A 27334-nucleotide genomic window follows, 5' to 3' on the forward strand; every position below is an offset into this window, starting at 1 on the left:
TCCACAGACATGTGATTATCAGAAATGGAATAATGTGTCCCTGAACAAAGGGGGGGGGGGGTCAAAATCAAAAGTAACAGTCGGTATCTGGTGTGGCCACCAGCTGCATTAAGTACTGCAGTGCATCTCCTCCTCATGGACTGCACCAGATTTGCCCGTTCTTGCTGGGAGATGTCACCCCACTCTTCCAACAAGGTACCTGCAAGTTCCCGGACATTTCTGGGGGGAATGGCCTTAGCCCTCACCCTCCGATCCAACAGGTGCCAGACGTGCTCAATGGGATTGAGATCCGGGCTCTTCACTGGCTATGGCAGAACACTGACATTCCTGTCTTGCAGGAAATCACACACAGAACGAGCAGTATGGCTGGTGGCATTGTCATGCTGGAGGGTCATGTCAGGATGAGCCTGCAGGAAGGGTAACACATGAGGGAGGAGGATGTCTTCCCTGTAACACACAGTGTTGAGATTGCCTGCAATGACAACAAGTTCTATCCGATAATGCTGTGACACCACGCCCCAGACCATGACGGACCCTCCACCTCCAAATCGATCCCGCTCCAGAGTACAGGCCTCGATGTTAGGCTCATTCCTTCGACGATAAACGCAAATCCGACCATTACCCCTGGTGAGACAAAACCATGACTCGTCAGTGAAGAGCACTTTTTGCCAGTCCTGTCTGGTCCAGCGACGGTGGGTTTGTGCCCAATGGCGACGTTGTTGCCGGTGATGACCTGCCTTACAACAGGCCTATAAACCCTCAGGCACTGATGGAGGGATTGTGTGTTCCTGGTGTAACTCGGGCAGTTGTTGTTGCCATCCTGTACTTGTCCCGCAGGTGTGATGTTAGGATGTACCGATCCTGTGCAGGTGTTGTTGCACATGGTTTGCCACTGCGAGGACGATCAGCTGTCCATCCTGTCTCCCTGTAGCGCTGTCTTAGGCGACTCACAGTACGGACATTGCAATTTATTGCCCTGGCCACATCTGCAGTCCTCATGCCTCCTTGCAGCATGCCTAAGGCATGTTCACGCAGATGAGCAGGGACCCTGGCCATCTTTCTTTTGGTGTTTTTCAGAGTCAGTAGAAAGGCCTCTTTAGTGTCCTAAGTTTTCATAACTCTGATCTTAATTGCCTACCGTCTGTAAACTGTTAGTGTCTTAATGATCGTTCCACAGGTGCATGTTCATTAATTGTTTATTGGTCATTGAACAAGCATGGGAAACATGATTTAAACCCTTTACAATAAAGATCTGTGAAGTTATTCGGATTTTTACGAATTATCTTTGAAAGACAGGGTCCTGAAAAGGGGATGTTTCTTTTTTTGCTGAGTTTGTGAGTTCCAAAGGAACTGCAAAGGAAATACAACTGTTGTTCAACTCCAAACTCTATTCCTCCTTCAGTCTGATGAGTTTACCATCGCTCTGGAGAACGGAGCAGTGGTATTGAACTCCAGGGGCACCAGAGTCAAATCACACAAGAAGCAGTACAATGATGGAATGACCCATTTCCTGGTAGCTTCAGCGAATAATGACAAGTAAGACTCCAAAGTATTGTAAATAACATCTCCCTTTATCTGGCAAGTATTTTTTACGGATTGCCTCGCTGTCAAGCCACATACATATTTCTTCATATTTAAAAGTGTGATTTACTAGCAAAATGTATTATAATTGTTCACTGTAACAATTGACCGATAACTATCTATCGCCATCAGATATGAGCTGGTGGTGGATGACAAAGACAAGCATGAGAAGAAACGTCCGTCCTCCCCCACCTCAGCCTCCACAGTGAGGAGCTTCTACTTAGGAGGCTCTCCCAGTAGCAGCATCAAGAACTTCACTGGCTGCATCAGCTACGCCTACATCAGCAGGTGACCTGGCCCCTCTCTCACTGCGACGGCACTCAGATCACATTAAAAGCGTAATGCGTTTGACGTCATGGAGTGTAATGGATTGCATCTAATATTAGCAAGTGAACGAGTCCAAGGTTGTACACACCTCCTATCTCCAGAGAACGTTGTTATGATAGCAAGCTCATTGGACATCCGGCTCAGGTCGGTTGGTGAAAACCTTGCTGCCTAGCTGTATCTATGAGAGGAAGAAAGCCAGGCAGAGTTGCTGTTGAGAGCCGAGTGGGAGGACATGGAGTGTGTTTCCATGGAGACAGAGTTGTGTGTGTGTGTGTGTGTGTGTGTGTGTGTGTGTGTGTGTGTGTGTGTGTGTGTGTGTGTGTGTGTGTGTGTGTGTGTGTGTGTGTGTGTGTGTGTGTGTGTGTGTGTGTGTGTGTGTGTGTGAGTATCTCTATGGCTCTTGTGTCTTTGGCACTGCTAGTTCTCTCTCTCTCTCTCTCTCTCTCTCTCTCTCTCTCTCTCTCTCTCTCTCTCTCTCTCTCTCTCTCTCCAGACAAGACAGGGACATTGAGCCTGAGGACTTTCAGAAGTACACTGAGAATGTCCAGACCTCCCTGCAGGACTGCCCTGTGGAGCGACCGCCCGCTGCCCTGCTCTCAAAGCACAGCAAAAACTCCAACCAGGGCCATACTAGGAAGGTAGAGAAATTAAGATCATTTAAATACATGTCATTGAACCAGAGTTTGGCTTCTAAAAGCTTACGCCTGCCGGATACAAAAGTCATCATTATTCATTCATAAAAATTGCCTGTCTTTTCAAGTCTTAAAAGAGTCTTAAAAACACTTAAAGATGGAATCCTTAATTGGTGATACTGCCACATCCGTTTGGGATAATACATTAACAAAGAAGTTACCCCAAACAACAAACACCTCGGATATCATTGCACGTGTAATTGAACAGCAGAATATGAACTGCAATTTTTTTCCCCCGTGCTGCTGAGGCGCCATTCCCCACAATAACAAAGGCGCTTTTGGGCAAACACTTACAAGTCGGCTGGGGCCACTACTTTTACATATGGGTGGCCCCCAATTTTGATCTTTAAAGCCACACAGGACAATAACAAAGGCGCTGGGGCAAACAGTAGCGCTGCTTCCCCCAATTTCGATCTTTAAAGACGATACTGTATACCGAACAATAGGCATGCATTGACCCACTACTAACAGTCAAATAACTTCCATTCTCTTACTAAGGCGGGCAGAGACAAGATCAACCAGCCACAAGGCCTGTTGGGACTGAACAGTGATGACCAGGAGCCAGGAGAGACAGAAGAGACACCATGCTACCTGTCCGCCAGGCCCCATGCCACCCGCCACGCCCACCACTACGGGGGTATCGCCAACAGCAGGCAGGAGTACACTGACATCCCAGAGTCCCTCGCTGAGAGGTAAGGCCAGGAAAGGGAAGAACACCTGGCTTGCATCCCAAATAGCACCCTATTCCCTATATAGTGTACTACTTTTGACCAGGGCCCATAGATAAGGTCAATGGAACTCAACCAAAACAATGTAAATGCCATGGAAACACCTGGGTTAAAGATGCTGTCTGGGAAAGATCCCCAATCTCCTCATTGCCCCCCAGCAAAATGATCCTACATGTAGGCTAGTGTTTATATGTGTATTTCACATCTATGTTGAGGTACAAATCAGAGTATAATGCTTTTATGGATGTCAACCCCAACACATGTTCATGTCATCGTCACCAATCAACTGCAGTACAGTTAAAAATGACTTTGACTACCACCACCGATGTATGCTAGCTACTCTATGCTACCAGCTTATATGAACGGGAGTTAGCATTTAGCAGACACATCTCAACCTGAAAAGAGACAACTTCTAAATGTTATGCAAAAACAACCAAAGATATCCATATCAGACTTTATTAACCACATTGTGGGCCTGTTCCAATAAATATCCACTTTGTTAGATCAATCCTGCATCCTTCCTCTATCCCCCCATGGTCTGCATTCCAATGACCTCCTCACCACATCTATAGGGCTCTGTATAAAGGTAGTACACTGTGAAGGGAATAGGGTGACATTTGGGACACAACCTGGGGGTACAACATAGGTGATTGGTCAAGCAGAAGTCAACCAGAGGTCAACCAGAGGTCAATCATGAACCCACTCTACACATGAACTCCACTCTGTTTTCTTAAGTCTAAGTACTAGTCACATGCACTTTACTCTGGGTCTCTGAGTAATGGTCTGAGTATAGTATAATTAAGCAATAAGGCACAAGGTAGTGTGATATATGGCCACTATATCACGGCTAAGGGCTGTTCTTAACCACGAAGCAATGCGAAGTCAGCCGTGGTATATTGGCCATATACCATAAACTCCCAAGGTGCCTTATTGCTACCAACGTAATGACAACAGTAAAGCGTTTTTTGTGTCACACTCGTGGGTATAGGTCTGTCATAAAACAGGTTGTTTGGATCCTGGATGCTGATTGGTTGATATGCGGGAGTTGTGGGACAACCATGACGTGTTAATGTCATAATCCCCTCTGGAAAAAAGCCTCTACAGCTTTATTTTCCCATGCTGCTATTTGGTTTGCAACAGTTGGATGTTGCCTTCCACTGCGCGTCCTGTTGTCACGCCCTGACCATAGAGAGCCTTTTTATTCTCCATTTTGGTTAGGTGTGACTAGGGTGGGTGATCTAGTGCATTTATTTCTATGTTGGCCTGGTATGGTTCCTAATCAGAGACAGCTGTTTATCGTTGTCTCTGATTGGGGATCATATTCAGGCAGCCATTTCCTGGTTTTTGTGGGATCTTGTTTGTGTGTAGTTGCCTGTGAGCACTCCATGACTTCACATTTCGTTTGCTGTTTTTGTGAGTTTCCTTTATTAAAACATGTGGAACCCAAATCACGCTGCACGTTGGTCTGAGTATATTTCCAGTTCGTATGACGATCGTGACAGAAGATCCCACCACAACAGGACCAAGCAGCGTGCCCTGGAGGAGAAAGTATCCTGGGCTTGGGAGGAGATAAAGGAGGAGAAGACATCCTGAACTTGGGAGGAAATTATGGCTGGAGACAAAAGCCTTCCGTGGAAGCAGATGCAGGGAGAGAAGGAAAGACCGCGACGGCTCCAGGGTTCGCGGCCACAGAGTAAGCCCAAAAGACAGCCCAAATGTTGTTGTTTTTTGGGGGGGACACAAGGAGTGGTCGGCAGAGCCGAGGAATGAGCCAGAGACCGTCAGGGAGTCGAAGGAGGAACTTAAGGAAAGATTCCGGAGAGAGGTGGTGGTGATGAGAGTGCTGCAGAGCGGGCGTGCTGAGGAGCGTGACACCATTCCGGTGTCATCTGCACCAGTTTCACACATCTGGCCTCCAGTGCGCCTCCCCAGTCTGGTACGTCCTGTGTCTCCTCCACGCTCTCGCCCTTAAGTGTGTGTCACCGTTCCGGTACAACTTGTGCTGGTTCTACGCACCAGGTCTCCAGTGCACATACACAGCCCAGTACGTCCTGTGCCAGCTCCCCGCACTCGCCGTGCGGAGTGTGTCATCGTTCCTGCACCATCTGTGCCAGCTCTACGCACTAGGTCTCCAGTGCGGCTCCCCAGTCAGGTACGTCCTGTGCTTGCTCCCCGCACTCGCCCTGAAGTGCATGTCACCCGTCCGGTGCCACCTGTACCAGCCCCACGCATCAGGCCTCCAGTGTGCCTCCTCAGTCCAGTACGTCCTGTTCCTCCTCCCCGCACTCGCCGTGAAGTGCATGTTGGTCTGAGTATATTTCCAGTTCGTACGACGATCGTGACACCTATATGCCTCTACTACCTGTGCAACAATGTTTCATTTTACAAATGCGGTCTCTCCCGTGCCTGTAAGCTAGCTAGCTAGCCCATAAATGAACACAAAACTAATAATTCACCATGGAAACCGTAAACACTCAGAAAATCATTAATTCATTAACCAGAGAAGTGCGGCCTATGTCGGCCAATTGGATATTTATTAAAGAAATATTTATTGAAGTTATTGTCTCATCATCATTGATTATCTGCTAGCTACAAGCCAATGGCTTGTTTAGCATAGCAACGTAGAATGAAACGAATTAACTAAACTAACGACCAGCACGCTTAAGTAGCAACTTCAGAATGCAAAAACGAATGTACCCATGTTTTACTGAGAAAGTTACTCATATTTTTCTAAACCGTATTACGGTAACCATTTTATAAAAGCAATAAGGCCCTCAAACCCTTCTTAGGTCTTATTACTTAAATATACCACAGCTTTCTGCCAATCAGCATTCAAGGCTCAAACCACCCAGTTTATAATGCACCTTTTACCCCCCAGGTCTCACTTCTCCCTGTCCCTGAAGACTCAGTCCTCGTTCGGCCTCATCTTTTATGCATCAGACGAGGCAGAGGACAACTACATGGCTCTGTTTCTTTCCCATGGGAAGCTGATGTACACCTTCAACCTGGGTCAAGAACAGGTCAAGGTCAAGAGCCCGGAGAAGTACAACGACGGAACATGGCACAATGTAAGTAAATATACACTATCGGTCAAAAGTTTTAGAACACCTACTCATTCAAGGGTTTTTCTAAATTGTTACTATTTTCTACATTGTAGAATTATAGTGAAGACATCAAAACTATGAAATAACACATGGAATCATGTAGTAACCAAAAAATTGTTAAACAAATCCGAATATATTTTATATTTAAGATTCTTCAAATAGCCACACTTTGCCTTGATGACAGCTATGCACACTCTTGGCATTCTCTCAACCTGCCTCATGAGGTAGTCACCTGGAATACATTTCAATTAACAGGTGTGCCTTGTGGAATTTCTTTCCTTCTTAATGCGTTTGAGCCAATCAGTTGGGTTGTGAAAAGGTAGGGGGGTATACAGAAGATAGCCCTATTTGGTAAAACACCAAGTCCATATTATGGCAAGAACAGCTCAAATAAGCAAAAGAGAAACGACAGTCCATCATTACTTTAAGACGTGAAGGTCAATCAATATGGAACATTTCAAGAACTTTGTGCAGCCTCAAAAACCATCAAGTGCTATGATGAAACTGGCTCTCATGAGGACCGCCACAGGAATGAAAGACTGCAGAGGATAGGTTCATTAAGAGTTACCAGCCTCAGAAATAGCAACCCAAATAAATTATTCACAGAGTTTAAGTAACAGACACATCTCAACATCAACTGTTCAGAGGCGACTGTGTGAATCAGGCCTTCATGATCAAATTGCTGCAAAGAAACCACCACTAAAGGACACCAATAAGAAGAAGAAGAGACTTTCTTGGGCCAAGAAACACTAGCAATGGACATTGGACAAATTTCCACCAGTCTTTTGGTTTGGAGTCCACAACTGGTTCCAACCGCCGTGTCTTTGTGAGACGCAGTGTGGGTGAACGGAGGATCTCCGCATGTGTATTTCCCACCGTAAAGCATGGAGGAGGAGGTGTCGTGGTGTGGGGTGCTTTGCTGGTGACACTGTCTGTGATTTATTTAGAATTCAAGGCACACTTAACCAGCATGGCTACCACAGCATTCTGCAGCGATACTATCATTTATTTTTCAATGACCCAACACACCTCCAGGCTGTGTAAGGGATATTTTACCAAGAAGGAGAGTGATGGAGTGCTGCATCAGATGACCTGGCCCCCCACAGTCCCCCGACCTCAACCAAATTGAGATGGTTTGGGATGAGTCAGACTGGAGAGTGAAGGAAAAGCAGCCACAAGTGCTCAGCATATGTGGGAACTCCTTTAAGACTGTTGGAAAAATATTCCAAGTGAAGCTGGTTGAGAGAATGCCAAGCGTGTGCAAAGCTGTCATCAAGGCAAAGGGTGGCTATTTGAAGAATCTCAAATATAAAATATTTTTTAATTTGTTTAATACTTTTTTGGTTACTACATGATTCCATGTGTTATTTCATAGTTTTGATGTCTTCACTATTATTCTACAATGTATAAAATAGTAAAAAATAAAGAAACCCTTGAATGAGTAGGTGTTCTAGTGTACTTATTCCCCATTAACCATATACTAAAATACATAACTTTTACCTCTGACATCTGTCACACATAAATAGATTGTTCTATGGGATAAGCCACTCATTTTCAGCAGTGACATAGTTCTACCCGACAGTGTAACAGCCCTGTCTTGTCTCTCCTCCTGCAGGTTATTTTTATTCGTGATGGGAATCTGGGCCGATTAATCATTGATGGGCTGACACTGCTGGAGGATAGAGCTCAGGGCTCCAACATCTCCTGGCACGTCAGCAGTACCCTCTATGTGGGAGGGGTGCCACCAGGGAGGGCCCAGCAGAACATACTGGTAAGATACACCCCTTAGTGCCCAGGTGTGCATCCCAAATGGTACCCTATTCCCTATGTAGTGTACTACTTTTCACCAGGGTCAAAAAGTTGTGCACTATATAGGGAATGAGGTGTAATTTGGGACACAGAGCAGGACCTTATAGCCTACTGAAGGAAAATGGAGCAGAATGTTTCTACAGTGGAAACCTGGAAACATATGAAAACCCTGGCCAAGAATGTATAAGAAGAACTAAAAAGTCAAGATCCTGACCTTTCGATAAAGAACATTATAAGAGATGTCTGGAATGATTTATGGTCCTCTAGTCTTTTCTGGCATATGTTCACACTGGGAGCCATCCAAGTATTTTCACTTCAGACTGCTGTACTCAGACGATACGTTTCCCACAGAAAACAATAAACCATCAATGTGACCCCTCTCTGGGGTCTGATAGTGGAACATATTACCTACAGATATCTGTACTACCACCCATTTACACTTTCCTGTGCTGTATTTGTCTCCAATAGAGAAACTCTGCGTACAGCTTCACTGGCTGTGTGAAGAACTTCCAGTTGAATGGCCAATGGCTGTCCTCCGTGTCTCAGGCCTTCGGGGTGACGCCGTGCTTCGAGGGACTCTCTGAGCCAGGGACATACTTCTCTGAAGAGGGAGGATATGTCGTCTTGGGTAAGACACAAACACACTTTGCCAAGCCTCTCCATTTAGCTAGGAATTAAGAAAGTAATGACATATGATTATCCTCAAGGCCCTTCTGGCTTTATACTGTGGCTGAACCCTACCAGATTAATTTGAAGTATGATACGAAAGGAAAAGCTTGTGAAACATTGATTTTCCTGCAATCTTCAGGACATACTCCGTCCTATCATTGTACATGGTTCACTTTGGCAGGGCCTGGAGCTGTTTGGAAACAATGTGTCAGTTATATCACACGCCATGTCAGATTTTCTCTGGAAAGCAGACAAAACCCCTGGGCCGCTCACGAATCACCACAGAGACGGGGAAGCAGAGAGGCTCTAGTCAGGATATCGGAATATGATATGCCCAGTGCAGCTGTGGTGAAAATTTGGCCTGGTGGAAAAATTGAGGGCGCGGAGGAGAGCTGCAATCTCCAAGGTCTTGGAAGCCAAGCTGCAGCTGTTTGAACGAGTTCAGAGCAATTTCACACCCTACTGTGGCTGGCTAAGTTTCACACGTGCACACGACCCCATTGGGCCGAAGTGCAGTGAAACATTCCAGGTTACAGGCGTTAAAGATGAGGTTCCGAACGGACAGAGGGGCTGGTAGAGCAGACTTTACTTGAATTACTCTTTCTGTCCGTCTCCCTCAGATGACACGTTCAACCTGGGGCGGAAGTTTGAGCTGGTGGTAGAGGTGCGCCCTCGTGTGGCGTCAGGGGTACTACTGCATGTCTACACAGCAGCAGAGGAGTACTTAACGATGTATATTCATCAAGGAGCGGTAAGCTTCTAATACAAAGCAATCAGTCGTAATTTGCTAATTTGCTATTAGTAGATCTTCAATGCAAGTATTGTTCTATGCTAACAGGTGGTGGTGCTGGTGAACAATGGGGTCCGTGAGTTCTTCACTCAGGTCACTCCTAGACTGGGTCTGTGTGATGGGAGCTGGCACAGGATCACAGGTAAGAGATCTCTTTATTGCATTGACTGCCCCTGATTTAAACAGTATGGGACCATGGTTCATTTGCAATGATTGGCCCATGTTATGTGCAGTGGCTGACAACAATGTGTTCTGTTGTCCTTTCTGCCTCTGGTTCAGTGATCCGAGATGCCAATGTAATCCAGCTGGATGTGGACTCAGATGTCAACCATGTGGTGGGACCTCTCTACCACAGTACCCAGAATGCCAGGGCCCCTGTGTTCATTGGTGGAGCTCCAGGTCAGTGGCAAAGCCATGCATTTCAAGACGACTGAACTTCACACAAAATAGTTTTTTGCTAGACACTATCTGACATTCCAACTAACAAAACACATCCAAAATGTGAGTACTTTGGTTACAGGGTGAGGCAGCACTATCAACCTTGAGTTTGCAAAATAAAAGGAAATGTGTTTATAATGTTGTTTATTATATATCTTCCTAGAATCTCTTCTCCCAGAGGGCATTGCCACTAGGAGGGCCTACACAGGCTGTATGAGGAACCTGACGGTGAACGAGAGCCAAGTGGCCTTCAGCAAAGCTGCCCTGGTCAGCGGGGCCGTCAGTGTGGGCTCCTGTCCAGCTGCCTAAAGGCCCTGTCATAACGAATACAGCCCAGCTACCAGCAACTCGACTGACCAAATTCTGCTTCCTAACAAGTTTCCACACTGTCAATAAAGCATGAAAAGTCATTTTCATTGTGTTTTAAATGGTCTATTCTTGTTTGATGTTAACTAGAACAATGTTTGTTTTCATTCGGAAAAGAAAATGACCCGGCAACGTAACCAACCCTCCCATATGAATTAGTTTCACGTTAGAAAATATCCCCCCAAAAGAGTTGGACTGCAACATGATGTGATTAAGGACCACTGCTCATATTATAGCCAACTTAAGAAGGCTTGTAACTGTATCACCCTATGAAAAGTTATCTTCATTTTCTTAAAGGCCCAATACAGTCAAAATGCATTGTTTATATAATATTGTACAACAGCTGATGAAACTAACACTGTAAAAGTGCGAGAACATTTTTTATCAGTGTTATTTCCTGATAGTTGCTGGTTGAAAATACAATCTACACAAGACCTTCTAATCAGCAGGTTTGCATGGGCAGGATTTTCGTTTTTTCATGGTGACATCACCATGCAGTACAGTGATTAATAGACCAATAACAAAGAGAATTCCAAACCTCTCTGCCAATAACAGCTAGTTTCTAGTTTTCCACTGCCAGACAGTACTAGCAAAATTCTTGTTTTTGCTAAAAAAGCTATGTTTCCACATTTTAATGGAAATCTATTACAGTAATGTAGTTCATTGTTACCCAGAAATGATTTGATATATAAAAGGGCTGCATTGGGCCTTTAATATACATTGGCAGAACTCATAAATCCACACTCCCACTCCAAAGGGATTGGTTTGGGTTTGGTTGATAGGAGCCTAAAGCATAGTTTATATTTTTGTCAGAGAGCTATGATGTACTGTAGGAGTGCAGCCAAGTCCAGTTCCAGACAATGCTTCCACCACCCTATGTTGTCATCTCAATGCTGCCACATCTGTATGTAACAAAATCGTCTTCATTGCTTTGTCACAGTGCAGTTTTTCTACTTTTTTTCTGATTAATAAAATGTATATTCTAAAATCCTTGCTGTTATTGGTTTATTCCCCTCACACACACAGAAAGAGAGAGGTCGGAAAGGAGAAAAAGATGGCATGATTAGGTGTAGATCTTGGAACTAATGGCGGTGAAAGCGAGGAGGATTGGACTATGGTCCAAAAGAATGGGAAACGGGGAGAATTGAGAAGGGGCATATCGAGTTGCCAAACCTGAGGAATCCATTTGAGATATCCAATCTGGTGGAAAGAGTGATGGGTAAAGTAAATGCTGGGAGGATTATGAGAAAAGGACAGTTTTTATTTGGTGTACTTCTGAGGATAAGAGTTTATGTTGTATGGGATTATAATCATGACAGAGCTATGTGAATTTGTATTTTACATTTTGTGGTCGCAAATAGAGTTTTGTGGTTGCAAGTACCATTCGCAAAATGTGTAATTTAATTTTGCACGCTTGGTATCAGGACGTGTGAAATGTTTAGCAACGGTCAAGAAAACTTTTAACTCTACATTTGAATACATTCAATAAGATTTGAAAGCATAATTTATATTCAAAATTACTGCACGTCCATTTACGACTATGAATATTCTGCTGTGAATAAAAAATACACTTGAAGATTTTGAATCTGCGCTCGCTCAGAGTTCTGTCACTGTTGTCACGTTGAAGGAAGTTTTGACAATTTGTAGGATGAAATTTGCCAGTAAAATAATGATAGAAATAGTTCCACACATGTTATAATCAATCATGCAGAATTGAAGCGTATAACTTTGGAAGATCATTCAGTAACATAGACTTGGGTGATTTCTGTCCCAGGGGACTAAACTGTGCAAGTTTTTGTTCAATTTAGACCACAATTAGTTGAATGAGGTGTTAGTGAAGTACTGGAACAAAAACCTATACACAATTTACCTTTGTTAGTCTATGCAGGTTCGTCATATGACTTCTAGGCACGTGGTGGAGATGAATACAACAGTACTCCAAGGCAGGCCCCAGTATTCAGTGGTTGTGGCAGCATGCTGCTTTCTAGTGATCTTACTCCCTCTCCACCTAAAATGCAATAACAAAAACATGAATAACAATATGCATATAAGTCAGTAACTTCGCAAAACTAAACAGTCACATGGAACCTAAATCGGCTGAGCGCGTGCACCATCGCGCACAAATGTATTTTGTCCCCCCCACGCCAAACGCGATCACGACACGCAGGTTAAAATATCAAAACAATTATAATATCTGAACCAATTATATTAATTTGGGTCGGAAAAGCCTTAAACATTTATGGCAATTTAGCTAGTTAGCTTGCACTTGCGAGCTAATTTGTCCTATTTAGCTAGCTTGCTGTTGCTAGCTAATTTGTCTTGGGATATAAACATTGAGTTGTTATTTGACCTGAAATGCACAAGGTCCTCTACTCTACCAATTAATCCAAACATAAAACGGTCAACTGAATCATTTCTAGTCATCCCTCTTCTTTCCAGTCTTTTTATTCTCTTGACTTTATATTGCAATTGGAAATTTTCATAAATTTGATGCATTACCACCACTGACCTCGTTCGTCTTTCAGTCATCCACGTGGGTATAACCAATGAGGAGATTGCATGTGGGTACCTGCTTCTATAAATCCATGAGGAGATAGGAGAGGCAGGACTTGCAGCGCGATCTGTGTCAGAAATAGAACTGATTTCTATTTTAGCCCTTGGCAAAGCAGATGCTCATTGGCGTGCGCGAGCAGTGTGGGTGCAATAATTGAATAACATAGACTTCTAAATTAATTTTGCCACGCTTGCGCACGCGACGCCAGCGGTGTCGTCAACCTGTCATGTAAATGTCCACATCAGCCAAATGATACCCAACCTATACAGCCTATTAGTCTATTTGCAGTGAAATTTGGAGGGACATTTTTCTTTGCAACTTTTTCAGTCACCAATTAATAAATAGTGGAATTAAGTACTTTGACAAAAAGGGTCTTTAAAATATAGCTATAGTTTTTATTTTCTAGAAAACTAGCTAACATTAGCTACACTGCAGTGATTAAGGTGAGAGTTATCTAGGTACCTTTCCCCCAGCAGTTTCAATTTAGCTAGCTAACATCATTTTGCATGGAAAGCAGGACAGGAAAATGGTCAAATTCACACGCTTATCAAGAGAACATCCTGGTTATCCCTATTGCCTCTGATCTTGCGGACTCACAAACACAAATAATTCTGGCTATCCGTAAATTTTAAAAACAAAAAATTGTGCCATCTGGTTTGGTTAATATAAGGAATTTGAAATGGTTTATACTTTTGATACTTAAGTACAGTAAAGCTGGGCTATACTCAGCTTTGTCTCAGGATGGTAAGTTGGTGGTTGAAGATATCCCTCCAGTGGTGTGGGGGCTAGCCAAGTGGGTGGGGTTATACATTTAAACTGTCAGTTTTGGGGCCACAATTCTCCTGACATTTCTCAGCCTTCAAAAAAACTGTTTTAGGTCAGTTAGGATCATCACTGTTTCGGTGTTTTAAGAATGTGAAATGTCAGGAATAATAGTAGAGATAATTATTTATTTATTTCATCATATTGCTGTCCAGTTTCAACTGAACCGCGGCCCTAGGACCATGCCCCAGGACTACTTGACATGATGACTCCTTGCTGTCCCCAGTCCATGCTGCTGCTCCAGTTTAACTGTTCTGTTTATTCGACCATGCTGGTCATTTATGAACATTTGAACATCTTGGCCATGTTCTGTTATAATCTTCCCACAGCCAGAAGAGGACTGGAATTTTGGTTCCTCTCTAGGTTTCTTCCTGGTTTTGGCTTTTCAGAGTTTTCCTAGCCACCGTGTAACCTGCATTGCTTCTGTTTGGGATTTTAGGCTGGGTTTCTTGCACAGCACTTTGAGATATCAGCTCTGCTATATAAATAAATTTGATTTGGGATTTGATTTGAGTTGAAGGAAGCTTTACATACACCCTAGCCAAATACATTTAAACTCAGTTTTCACAATTCCTGACATTTAATCCCTTAAAAAACTGTTTTAGGTCAGTTAGGATCATCACTTTATTTTAAGAATGTGACATGTCAGAATAATAGTAGAGAGAATTATTTATTTATTTCATCATATTCCTAGTGGGTCAGAAGATAACATACACTCAATTAGTATTTGGTAGCATTGCCTTTAAATTGTTTAACTTGGGTTAAATGTTTCAGGTAGCCTTCCACAAGCTTCCCACAGTAAGTTGCGTGAATTTTGGCCCATTCCTCCTGACAGAGCTGGTGTAACTGAGTGAGGATTGTAGGCCTCCTTGCTTGCACACATTTTTTCAGCTCTGCCCACAAATTTTCTTTGGGATTGCGGTTAGGGCTTTGTGATGGCCACTCCAATACCTTCGGCTTGCAAGCCTCCCGCTTTTTCCTCCAAAAATAACGATGGTTATTATGGCCAGACAGTTCTATGTTTCATCAGACCAGAGGACATTTCTCCAAAAAGTACAATATTTGTCCTTATGTGCAGTTGTAAAACATAGTCTGGTTTTTTATGACGGTTTTGGAGCAGTGGCTTCTTGCTTGATGAGTGGCGTTTCAGGTTATGTTGATATAGGACTCATTTTACTGTTGATATAGATACTTTTGTACCTGTTTCCTCCAGCATCTTCACAAGGTACTTTGCTGTTGTTCTGGGATTGATTTATACTTTTCGCACCAAAGTACGTTCATCTCTCGGAGACCGAACGCATCTCCTTCCTAAGCGGTATGACGGCTGCATGGTCCCATGGTGTTTATACTTGCGTACTATTGTTTGTACAGATGAACGTGGTACCTTCAGGCGTTTGGAAATTGCTCCCAAGGATGATCCAGACTTGTGGAGGTCTACACATTTTTTCTGCGGTCTTGGTTGATTTATTTTGATTTTCCCATGATGTGAAGCAACGAGGCACTGAGTTTGAAGGTAGGTCTTGAAATACGTCCACAGGTACACCTCCAATTGACTCAAATTATGTCAATTAGCCTATCAGAAGCTTCTAAAGCCATGACATTTTCTGGAATTTTCCAAGCTGTTTAAAGGCACAGTCAACTTATTGTATGTAAACTTCTGACCCACTGGAATTGTGATACAGTGAATTATAAGTGAAATAATCTGTCTGTAAACCATTGTTGGAAAAATTACTTATGTCATGCACGAAGTACATGTCCTAACCGACTTGCCAAAACTATAGTTTGTTAACAAGAAATTTGTGGAGTGGTTGAAAACAAGTTTTAATGACTCCAACCTAAGTGTATGTAAACTTCCTACTTCAACTGTATATTTAAAACCAAATACTTTTAGACTTTTACTCAAGTAGTATTTTACTGGCTGACTTTCACTTTCACTTGAGTAATTTTCTATTAACGTATCTTTACTCAACTGGGTACTTTTTCCACCACTGACCAGAACATACTGTATCATATGCAGTGGCTGTCAAGAGAGCTGGGGAGTGAATGGTCCTGAACGAACCATGGTGATGGGTAGGCCATCACTGCAGGCGGAAGGGGTTGCCTCTTATCAGTAGGACCCAGATATTCTACATGTTAAGACGGTGGGCTTTGTAGTCTTTGTGGCTATCGTGATCACTGCCGAAGTGGAGAAAAACTCCAGAAAAACTGACATAATTGTGGAGCAGTTTCTGGGATTGGAGGACTTCTCTATGAATGAGTTAAAGGTTGTCACGGGCCGTACTAACCACTCAGGCCCAAGAGACTGAGTGGGGAAATATGGAACTTTGAGAAAGGAAGAAGTGTGAGTTTGTTTTAGTTTTGTTGATGTACTATTTTAGTTGTGCAGAGTAAGTTGGTTTTGACCATCAAGTATGGTTTTATTTTAAACTTTGAATCAGGAAGGCGGCCTTAAACCCCAAATGCTGTATGGAAAGTATATTGCTTTCCATACAATTTGTTATGGAAAGTATATATAATGCAATAAATAAGGTCTTACCTTGTTTATATTCTAGGAGGGAGAGGTATGAATTTCAACCACAGTGTACTGCCATCTAGCGTATGATGACAGTGGAAAATGGAAGTTGATGGAACATTTCTCTGTGCTGATTCATCGCGTTCTTCTTCGATTGATTCAACATTCATCGCCATTGCATCTCGGCCATACAGATGCAAGCCGATGTCAAACTGAAGGGGGGAATATGATGAAAGAAACAAGTTGCATTGGTCCACGGTTTATGTTTCCATGACAAATATACGCCATCAACATGCGACAAACGTGCGCGGCGGATATAAAAGTGTCTTGTTACAGTCGTGTACATTTTCCCTGAACGTTTATATGATGTTCTGTAAACGAGAACGTTGCACAAAGTCGTAGAAGACCGCTATTATTCCCAGTGATGACACAATCAGTTGTTGTACAGGGTGAGTTTGTTTGATACTGTCTATCTGACTTCTACGATTTTTGAGCAGTGACCAAGATGATCTATTTTGAGCTCATTGTTTACTGTGGTCTCGTAAACAAAGCAGCGCCATGTTGGCGAAAGTTGTGTTACCCAGATGGCTGATGAGTGAGGCATATCAATGGGAATATCATTACTTGAAACTGGAAGAGCTAGCTAATGTTTACATGGGTCAGCTGGTTTCACAATTTTCTATGACAGACTATCCCCTTAGCTTTCATGGTCTGTGTTCTGCAGTTGGGCAGTGTGGTAACCAGGTGGGCTGCAGGTTTTGGGATCTTGCTTTGCGGGAACATTCCCATGTCAATAAAGTAAGTAATACTTTTTAAAGAAAATCAATAAAGATTAAATATGTGATTTTATGTGGAAAAAGTCTAGGCTGGTAACCTACATATACTTGCCTCCTGTTGTCTTCTCACTTGTGTGAAATGGGACAGGAAGTTAGTCTACTGGTATGTTTCCATTGGACAACAGGCATAGGCTATTCATTATCCAAGCTGAATTATCTCTAGCATGTCCTTCCTATTTATTTATTTTAGAAAGGAATCTACGATGAGGCGCTGAGCAGCTTCTTTCGGAACGTTGACTCAAGGTAATTCCATCCTGCCAATCTCTTGCTGTGATCCATTCAACCCTAGCTACCACGTGGCTGTGAAATGTGCATGTTCATTCAGACAAACAAATGGAGTGCCTTCTCAAATGACTGCTGTGGTTCCCTGCTATGTGTGTATTTCCAGGAGAAGCGTTGGGGGATCTTGTGACATCACTGGTGGGAGGATTCAATCCCTGAAGGCCAGGGTAAATTCCAGTGACAGTTATTGCTTCACTTTGACGTGTTTGTTTGTGTATCGGCTTCACACACTCTGACAAGACTAATGTTTTCACTACAGGCAGTGCTGGTGGACATGGAGGAGGGTGTGGTGAATGAGATCCTACAGGGCCCGCTGAGAGAATTGTTTGATAGCACTCAGCTCATCACTGATGTTTCCGGCTCAGGCAACAACTGGTTACTGTGCCTGCTGACTGGGGTGCCATCTCGCATGCCTTCAAAATACTGCTTTGAAACTCTTTATTTTTTTCTGTATAGGCTATACATGGTCATTTCCCAGGCTGGTCCCAGATCTGTTGGTGCTCTTGCCAACTCCATTTCTTATGGCATAACTATGAGTGACAAGGACTTGGCATGATAGCACCAGACTGGCACTCAGTAGTAATTTCCATCAGTACAATTGCAGGTACATTTTATGTTTGACAACATGAATTTGTAAAACAACTGTGCCACCTGTTTATTCCTCTCCAGGGCAGTGGGCCACTGGACGTATGGCTCAGCCTACAGGGAACAGATTGTGGACCAGCTGAGGAGGGCAGCAGAGCATTGTGACTGCCTGCAGTGCTTCTTTCTCATTCACTCCATGGGTGGAGGTGAGGACTCGAGTGTACAAATGTATACATAGTCTCATAACTACTGAAACACATTATTACGACATGAACGACGTTGGCGTGTTCTGCTTTTTCAGTGTAACGTTTTGGATAACCGTGATGTGTTGTGTCCTATGCTGTGATGGTCAGGAACTGGATCAGGCCTGGGCACCTGTGTGTTGAAACTTCTGGAGGAGGAGTTCCCCGATGTATGTCGTATCATCACCTCAGTCTACCCCTCAGCAGAGGACGATGTCGTCACTTCCCCCTACAACAGTGTCTTGGCCATGCGGGAGCTCACCGAGCATGCCGACTGTGTCCTCCCTGTGGAGAATCAGGTGTGTTTGCATGCATGTAAGGTATTTCCGTATTATGCATACGATGCATGACTATGTTTTACAATCTGTTACTGACTGTTGTAAATAACAATTCCCTTCCATTTGTCCATTCTTATGATTCCTTTTCCAGTCACTGGTAGACATAGTGAACAAGATCAAGCACATGTCCCACAGTGGGAAGCCAGGTTCTGTGATCAAGAAGGACAGTGCCATCATCTCAGGCCAGGGAGGGGTCAGTGGAGCCGAGAAGCCTTTTGATGCCATGAACAACATCGTAGCCAACCTGCTGCTCAATATCACCAGGTAGACTACTGGAGACGAACTGGCTGCTGTCTGTGGCACTAGGCCTTTTATTTACCTTGACAGACTCTCTTCATTAAGCCTCCCAGGTGTTTGGAGTCTGGTCTCCAGTGCCTTTTACTGCCACTGTAAAAATCAAGAGAAAAATCGGAATTTCATTAGAATTTCAAAAAATCCATCTCACCAGCAACAACGTCATTGCATAGTGCAGTCATTCAACTGTTAAAGGGGTTATTTATGTCAATAAAGAAGACCACTTGTTTGTTTTAGGCGATAGTATCTGTCTGCTTGATTGTGAAATGTCTGTGTGATATCAATTAACTGTTTGTTTATCTTTTATTGCAGTTCAGCTCGTTTTGAGGGATCACTCAACATGGACCTGAATGAGATAGCCATGAACCTAGTGCCCTTCCCTCGACTGCACTACCTGGTGCCCAGCCTCACCCCTCTTTACACCCTGGCTGATGTCAACATCCCCACCCGAAGGTCTGCTCTGCTGTCCCTATTGCTAATTTTACTCGTCTTTTGTTTAGACTTTTCTGTAACTCAGAATATTATATTTGGAACAGGATTGACAAGGGAACAGGATTCCCATGCAGTCAAGAAACAAGAACGATGCAGCTTTCAAGTTTGCTTCTTCATATCAATCCACATGTTTTATATTGTACTATTAGTTTCTTCATCTCTGCCAACTGCTAGTAAGTTAGTCTTAGCAAGCTCCATGTAATTCATTTGCATTAGCTGCTAATGCTAATCGCTAGGTAAATGCATTGAGGTAGCACGTAATATGAAGCTAGGGCATATCTGGCTAGCAAACGTTAGCTCTAATACAGGCAGTGTTGCCAACAAATTTTCAGGGAAGTTGCTTGAGGCAGGTCGATTTGTTGTTAAATGACGTTGTGATATCATTGCGTAATAACGTAAAACTGCGTCATTACGTAGAATACACAATAACGTTACTCGATTTGACTGGCCATCTCGGCGAAAAATATGATGACATTTGTTAGTTTAGATTTTTTGTTTATCACATATTTTTATTTGTAAAAGTAATATAAACGCAACACATTTTATGATCATTTTATGATCACATTTAATGATCAGATATTTTTATTTTTAAACATAACACTTAATTATTGAACAATTACACATTATTGAATAATTACATTTGACTTATTTTCTTTTAATCTAGTAAACCTACACATTCTGAACAATTATAGTTTTAAGCAGTGTATTGGTAATTAGTTATCATGCTTGGCTGCAAAGTGCATTGTGAGTGACGTTCGCAGCAGACGCTCAGCTCGTCAGCACAGGCAGCTGCAGTCAGCCAACAATGATTTGCTGGCTGTGCACGAGCTGAGCGCCTGCTACTGAACATCACTTTTGCAGTCAGGCATGTGTGTTGTGACCGAGTGTGTGACAGAGAAAATCGTTTTTGTGTCATTTAGTGGGAAAATGCGTGCATTTTAGCATTTGAGTCACTTTTCAAAAGTTGCTAAAAGTTCCAAATACATTTTTTAAAGTAGCTAAATTTGTTGCTAGGTGCTGTTTAAAAAAAAGTTGCCATGTGTTAGGGTTGCATAACACATGCATACATCCACACAAGACAAACAGCAGATAATATTCAATCACATATATGGTAACGGGCTATAGTACATAACACAGAATCCTCATACTGGGTAGTCTGAAACGTTGCTAAATCTTAGCATCACTGAATACAAGTGCTTGCCAGTGGTGGTGGCAGCAGGTTGCATGAACAAAGTCATGTTCTGGATCAGAGAGAATAGGTGAAGCTTGATAACATCTAAAATCTTGATAACATTTCTATTCAAAGGGTTGGGGTCCCCTGGGAATCACTGACTTCACAACTCCTACTATACTGTCTGTTTCATTCATTTTCATGAGTACACCAACCACAGAATTAGAATAGCCTACTCATTTTTTTAATTATATGATTCCAACAATTCACATAATAAATATCAATATTATACATAATATATGCCATTTATTTATACAGTACCAGTCAAAAGTTTGGACACACCTATTCAGTCAAGGGTTTTTCTTTATTTCTACTATTTTCTACATTGTAGAATAATAGTGAAGACATCAAAAATATGAAATAACACACATGGAATCATGTAGTAACCAAAAAAGTGTGAAACAAATCAAAATATATTTACTGCATAAATGTTTTGGTACCCAGCTGGGCAGGCAACGAAATAGTAGCTAGCTACCAGCCCCCACTCTTGTCTCGTGAGCCCAAAACGAGGCCATTGGTATGGAAACTCATGCAGCAGAGTGCAGTTAACGGAAGAAGTTATTTCATATTTCTGTGCGTTTAAATTGAGCGGAGGTGATTTTTATCGGGCAGGAAAGTTGTGGGTTAACAGAACTGTTGTGCAATTGGGACAGTACGGGCAAAAAATGTACAGGACAAGACGGAACAGGAACTCATTTTCACTCGAGTGGGTCTCTTTTCTGGATGAACGTGGGAATTATATTGGCAGCACATTGTGCCAATGATCATGTCCAAGCCTGTATAACATTAAGTGTACTGCAAAAGAGCTAGTGTGGTATTTCACATTTCTTAGTTTGAAGGCACTTTTTTTGTTAGTTTGGCACCATGGATAATAGTGTCTACTGAATAGGTCAAATGTGAATGGCATGTATCCCTTCTGTATAGTTGTTGTTCCTTAGCTGTGTACCCTGTCTACCTCAGGCTTGATCAGATGTTCACTGATGCCTTCAGTAAAGACCACCAGCTGATCCGGGCTGACCCCAAACACAGCCTGTACCTGGCCTGTGCCCTCATGGTCCGTGGCAACGTGCAAGTGTCTGACCTCCGCAGGAACATAGAGAGGTGAGACCCAGAGAGAGCTACTAGGATTGTTCCACCTCAAAGCACACGCACCATCTCAGATTCTCCTGAAATTGTTTCTGTAGTTAGAAACAAGTAAGAGTCGCATTCCTGAAACATTTTTATTCGTTGAAATTGTATTTGATCTCGGAGAAAATAAGCTAATTGATTGCACACAAATGGGCCCTTTAAAAAAAAATATTTTTAAAAATTATGGTTCACATAATATTCAATAAATACAGTACCAGTCAAAAGTTTATACACACCTACTCATTCCAGGGTTTTTCTTTATTTTTAATATTTTCTACATTGTAGAGTAATGGTGAAAGCATCAAAACTATGAAATAACACACGGAATCATGTAGAAACCTAAGACGTGTTAAAACAAATCCAAATATATATATTTGAGATTCTTCAAAGTTGCCACCCTTTGCTTTGTGCACTCTTGGCATTCTCTCAACCAGCTTCATGAGGAATGCTTTTCCAACAGTCTTGAAGGAGTTCCCACATATGCTGAGCACTTGTTGGCTTCTTTTCCTTCACTCTGCCGTCCAACTCATCCCAAACCATCTCAATTGGGTTGAGGTCGGGTGATTGTGGAGACCAGGTCATCTGATGCAGCACTCCATCACTCTCCTGGGTCAAATAGCCCTTGCACAGCCTGTAGGTGTGTTTTGGGTCATTGTCCTGTTAAAAAACAAATGATAGTCCCACTAAGCGCAAACCAGATGGGATTGCTCATCGCTGCAGAATGCTATGGTAGCCATCCTGGTTAAGTGTGCCTTGAATTCAGTGAAGAGGCGACTACGGGATTCTGGCCTTCTCGGCAGAGTTGCAAAGAAAAAGCCACATCAGACTGGCCAATAAAAGATTAAGATGGGCAAAAGAACACACACTAGACAGAGGAACTCTGCCTAGAAGGCCAGCATTCCGGAGTCGCCTCTTCACTGTTGACGTTGATACTGGTGTTTTGCGTGTGCTATTTAATAAAGCTGCACGTTGAGGACTTGTGAGGCGTCTGTTTCTCAAACTAGACACTAATGTACTTGTCCTCTTGCTCAGTTGTGCACCGGGGCCTCCCACTCCTCTTTCTATTATGATTAGATTCCGTTTTAGCTGTTCTGTTCTGTAGTACACAGCATTGTACAAGATCTTCAGTTTCTTGGCAATTTCTCGCATGGAATAGCCTTAATTTCTCAGAACAAGAATAGGCTGATGAGTTTCAGAAGAAAATGATTTGTTTCTGACCATTTTGAACCAAAAATGCTGATGCTCCAGATATACAACTAGTCTAAACAAGGCCAGTTTTATTGCTTCTTTAATCAGAACAACAGTTTTCAGCTGTGCTAACATAATTGCAGAAGGGTTTTCTAATGATCAATTATCCTTTTTAAAATGATACTGGGATTAGCTAACACAACGTGACATTGGAACACAGGAGTGATGGTTGCTGATAATAGGCCGCTGTACGACGTTGTAGATATTCCATTAAAAAAAGCTGCCGTTTCCAGCAACAATAGTCATTTACAACATTAACAATGTCTACACTGTATTTCTGATCAATTTGATATTTTAATGGACATGTTATTTTTTTCTTTCAAAAACAAGGGTGTGTGTGTGGAGACAACTGGGTTACAGGGTACAGACAATAATGGAGAGGTTGTCTCAGTCTGTCACAACTGAGTGAGGACAATGGGTACCAAAGTGACAGGAAGTCACTCCAGACATACTTCCTCTAACAGTAGCTCAACGGTTCCCCCAAGTTGGGCAAGCAAGCGCCTTTGACTGTCGTCCCAGATGATGTATGGTCCTACTGGTCTCACACACACACACACAAAGCATGAATCTTTGGCCCAGAAACAGGCTCAAAACAGAACAACCGCTCTGTCACTGGTGTGCAGGATTTAACCTTTACTCTGTCTCCAGTTAAGCTAGGAGCACCCAGACATCATGGGGTCGTTCTACACACACAGGTCTCTTATTAATGCAAAACGTACTTTTCTATCTTATGAATTAGTTTATTTAACAAACTCAAGCCCAATGCCTATGCTTAAAGAAGGATATTTTAGTGCACAAGCATTGGTAAGGTTTAACAGAAAATGCCCTCATACTATAACTACAAAAATAAAAACGCAACAATTTTGCTGAGTTACAGTTCATAAGGAAATCCGTCAATTTAAATAAATGTATTAGGCCCTAATCTATGGATTTCACATGATTGGGCAGGGGCATAGATAGGCCCACCCACCCACAGCCAATCAGAATTGCTTTTTCTCCACAAAAGGGCTTTATTAGAGACAGAAATACTCCTCAGCACCATGCCCTCCCCCTATGACGATTCCGCAGGTGAAGAAGCCAGATGTGGAGGTCCTGGGCTGGTGTGATTACTTGTGGTTGTGAGGCCTGTTGGACGTACTGCCAAATTCTCTAAAACAACGTTGGGGGCGGCTCATTCAATTCTCTGGATACAGCTCTGATGTACATTCCTGCAGTCTGCATGCCAATTGCGCGCACCCTCAACTTGTAACATCTGCGGCATAGTGTTGCGTGATAAAACTGCACATTTTGAAGTGTCCTTTTATTGTCCCCATGATCATTACCTGTGTCATGTTCATGCTGTTTAATCAGCTTCTTCGTAGTCCATCCACGTGGCAGGTGTGGCATATCTTGACAAAAGATAAAATGCTCACTAACAGGGATATAAACGAAATTGTCCACAATTTGAGAGAAATAAGATGTTTGTACATATGGAACATTTCTGGGATCTTTTTTCAACTCATGAAACATGGGACCAGAACATTTACATGTTGCATTTATATTTTTGTTCAGTGTCGTACCAAACATCTGAGTTGGACCAAACTTCAGAACAATCTGAGATGGTGGGTGTCGTGGCTTGCTGAAATTACATGGAACAATCCATTCTTCACTGATCCCCCACGGGGGAAATGACTTTGAGCACTATCCTCCCCTCCCCCGTCTCGAATAAAAAGGGCTGCCAGTTCACCCAGCATCATAACTACTCATAAGACCCAGAGATGACCTTCCCCGACTGCTCACTCTCAAATAGTGTTCCCATTCACCGCCGTGTGTTTGTGCTCCAGTACAGACGCCTCTGATTCATGACTGGCCCATTCAGCTCCCACCTTCTTCCCTCCCTGCAGAGACCCTTTTCACGTGGCATATTGTCAAGAGCAACAGAAACAGGAGCTTCTATGAGAGCACATACTTGCGTGTGTATGTGACCACCATCTAAATCAGGAGGGGAAATCTCCTGGAGCACAGAGACCTCTTGGCACGTTTAGTGGCTTTCGATAGCGACCGTATTATTCACGTTGGTTGTTGAATTAGCCTGCACATAAAGATACCGTTTTTAAAGTCAACCCTGGATATGTGGGTTGCTTCAGTGTCTGGGACCTGTAATCTCCTGTAATATGAATCTGTATGCAGACGATACGGTTATATACGTCATTTGCACCAACTGTTGACCAAGCTATGTTAGAGCTGCAATCTGATTTTGTTACAGTACATTACAGAATGCCCTTGTTGACTTAATTCGGGCAAATCTAAATACATGTTCTCTAATTCATGCAAAAAATGTCTCGGATGGACTACTTACAGTATTTACTCATTGGCTGATTCTCTCATCGTGTGTGTTCCTGCCAATAAATGTCTGGCCGTTTTGGATTATTAAAGATCTCATGTTAAAAAAAAAGCATGATGAGCTAGTTTAAAAAGCTAAGGTTTAAAGTGGGCTTATTTTTTTGGAAATATATCTTGCCTCTCTAAACAGCAGGAAACAGGTTTTAAAATCTACTTTCCTGACAGTTTTGGACTATGGTGACACCATTTATCAAATTGCAGCAGACACCACTTTAAAACCTTTGGATGCAGTCAACCATAGAGCACTTCGCTTTATCACAAGTGAATGGTTTAGTACTCATCACTGCATCCCGTGTCAGAATGTCGGCTGGTGCTCACTGAAGTCCCATAGAGCACTTCATTAGTTCCTTTTTGTTTACAAAGCTCTGCTGAAAAAGCTTGCAACCTACTTAACTTCACAGGGGAGAGAGAAAAAGTGAGACACCAAACCCATTCATAGGGGTGGTGAACTCGAGATTCCACTAGTCCGACTCCGTACCGCTCTAGGTAGATACGCGTTCCATTTTAATGGTCCCCATTCTTGAAACTCTTTGCATCTTGAGTCCCCGGTGCCACCATGGCAGTTTTTTACTCTAGTATTAAATGTGTTGAATGAGAGTTGTATTTATTTATTTTTTTAGGAAGAAATTGTTGTTTGTAATGTTGTAGTTTTTTTTGTGAGTCTTTGGTTAGAGTGATTATTTTGTTGTATTGCTGTGTTCAGGGCACCTTTTTGAAAAGGAGACCCTGGTCTTAATGGGTTTCTTGTGACTAAGTTAAAAAATAAAAATAAAAACCCTGTGGGCTGATTTTCCCAGAGCCTAAAATGCACTTTTAATTAGTATTCTCTATGGAGAAGGACAAGCGGATCCGTCTTCATAGAAAAGCAGCATTTATTCTCCTTTCCTTCTTCCTCTTAGACTGAAACCCATGCTGCCTTTTGTGTCATGGAATCAGGAGGGATGGAAGACAGGCCTGTGTTCTGTGCCCCCTGTGGGTCACTCCCACTCACTACTAGCCCTGGCCAACAACACCTGTGTCAAATCCACCTTCATGGAGCTCCAAGACCGCTTCACCAAGCTCTACAGGAAGAAGGTACATCCTAATCTTCAATCGCAACAATCCAAAACTCTGTTGCAAAATAAGTGTTTACGGTCCAGAAGATTGAGGGTTAAAAGACAGCAAAAATACCCATTTCTATTTCACAGTGGACAATAGCAGAGTTATTACTAAGGAAAGACCAACAGTTAATGTTCTCTAAGTAGGGTTGTAGGCCCCTGTGTTTTCCCAATCACTTTTTTTCCTTCCTTTCGCAATCCGTGTGGAGTATTCTTGTCTGACACGATGGATTGTTTTGACAGGCTCACATGCATCACTACCTGCATGTGGACGGGATGGAGCAGGGCTGCTTCACGGAGGCGATCTCCTCCCTCGCTTCTCTGATAGAAGAGTACAGTCAGCTGGATGCCACCAAGGACAGACTTATGCCTGACGCTGCCAGGCTCAACATTGCCATATGAAGGTCCTCTGTGTTCGCACTAGCAGACTACACATAGTGGAGCGTGTTTGTGTGTGTATGCAAAGCACTTTTGTGTTTTATTAGCAGAAAATAGTACTGTAATTTGATAACTTGGTTTATTTATTTTTGTAAGTTACAAAGCATTTCTTACCTGTGTCTAAATGATATTCCTTATTAATTGTAATTTATTTTTAATGGATAACTGATTTATGAGAATATGTATGCCTTGAAAAGGGTCAACAACACAGGGAAAAATACAAAAAAAATAACAATTCATTTTATTGATTCTGAATCTAAATTTCTAGTGAATCAGAGTGGACATGAGATTGTATGAGGTATTGTGGTGCAAACTATGTTGAAAATTAACTGGTAGGAAGATGTATTGT

At 42.7% G+C, this 27334-nt stretch overlaps 2 protein-coding genes and 1 long non-coding RNA gene across 3 annotated transcripts in view; 2 read left to right on the forward strand and 1 right to left on the reverse strand.

Moving 5' to 3' along the window:
- Positions 1 to 11492, forward strand: part of LOC135557505 (laminin subunit alpha-4-like) — a 33441-nt gene extending 21949 nt beyond the window's left edge. Inside the window, exons 30-40 of the mRNA XM_064990806.1 lie at positions 1403 to 1536; positions 1714 to 1869; positions 2402 to 2546; positions 3099 to 3292; positions 6207 to 6396; positions 8048 to 8203; positions 8710 to 8869; positions 9531 to 9661; positions 9749 to 9842; positions 9980 to 10099; positions 10302 to 11492. Coding sequence (XP_064846878.1) covers positions 1403 to 1536; positions 1714 to 1869; positions 2402 to 2546; positions 3099 to 3292; positions 6207 to 6396; positions 8048 to 8203; positions 8710 to 8869; positions 9531 to 9661; positions 9749 to 9842; positions 9980 to 10099; positions 10302 to 10447 — 1626 coding nt within the window. The 3' untranslated portion in view covers positions 10448 to 11492. The remainder of the gene's footprint in view (positions 1 to 1402; positions 1537 to 1713; positions 1870 to 2401; positions 2547 to 3098; positions 3293 to 6206; positions 6397 to 8047; positions 8204 to 8709; positions 8870 to 9530; positions 9662 to 9748; positions 9843 to 9979; positions 10100 to 10301) is intronic.
- LOC135557507 (uncharacterized) overlaps positions 1 to 16487 on the reverse strand; it is a 44656-nt gene extending 28169 nt beyond the window's left edge. Inside the window, exons 1-2 of the long non-coding RNA XR_010458216.1 lie at positions 16417 to 16487; positions 12375 to 12512 (exon numbers count right to left, since the gene is read on the reverse strand). This is a non-coding gene — a long non-coding RNA (uncharacterized LOC135557507). The remainder of the gene's footprint in view (positions 1 to 12374; positions 12513 to 16416) is intronic.
- A 19-nt stretch (positions 16488 to 16506) lies between these two features.
- Positions 16507 to 27192, forward strand: tube1 (tubulin, epsilon 1). The gene is made up of 12 exons (XM_064990807.1): positions 16507 to 16841; positions 17117 to 17190; positions 17419 to 17471; positions 17617 to 17677; positions 17770 to 17885; positions 18180 to 18301; positions 18449 to 18636; positions 18767 to 18939; positions 19282 to 19422; positions 21653 to 21793; positions 26350 to 26524; positions 26791 to 27192. Exons 1-12 carry the CDS (start codon positions 16817 to 16819, stop codon positions 26947 to 26949), a joined length of 1428 nt encoding a protein of 475 aa, XP_064846879.1. The 5' UTR covers positions 16507 to 16816; the 3' UTR covers positions 26950 to 27192.
- Positions 27193 to 27334: the final 142 nt, after the last annotated feature.

The sequence above is a fragment of the Oncorhynchus masou genome, chromosome 16 (assembly GCF_036934945.1).
Source record: "Oncorhynchus masou masou isolate Uvic2021 chromosome 16, UVic_Omas_1.1, whole genome shotgun sequence".
NCBI lineage: Eukaryota > Metazoa > Chordata > Actinopteri > Salmoniformes > Salmonidae > Oncorhynchus > Oncorhynchus masou.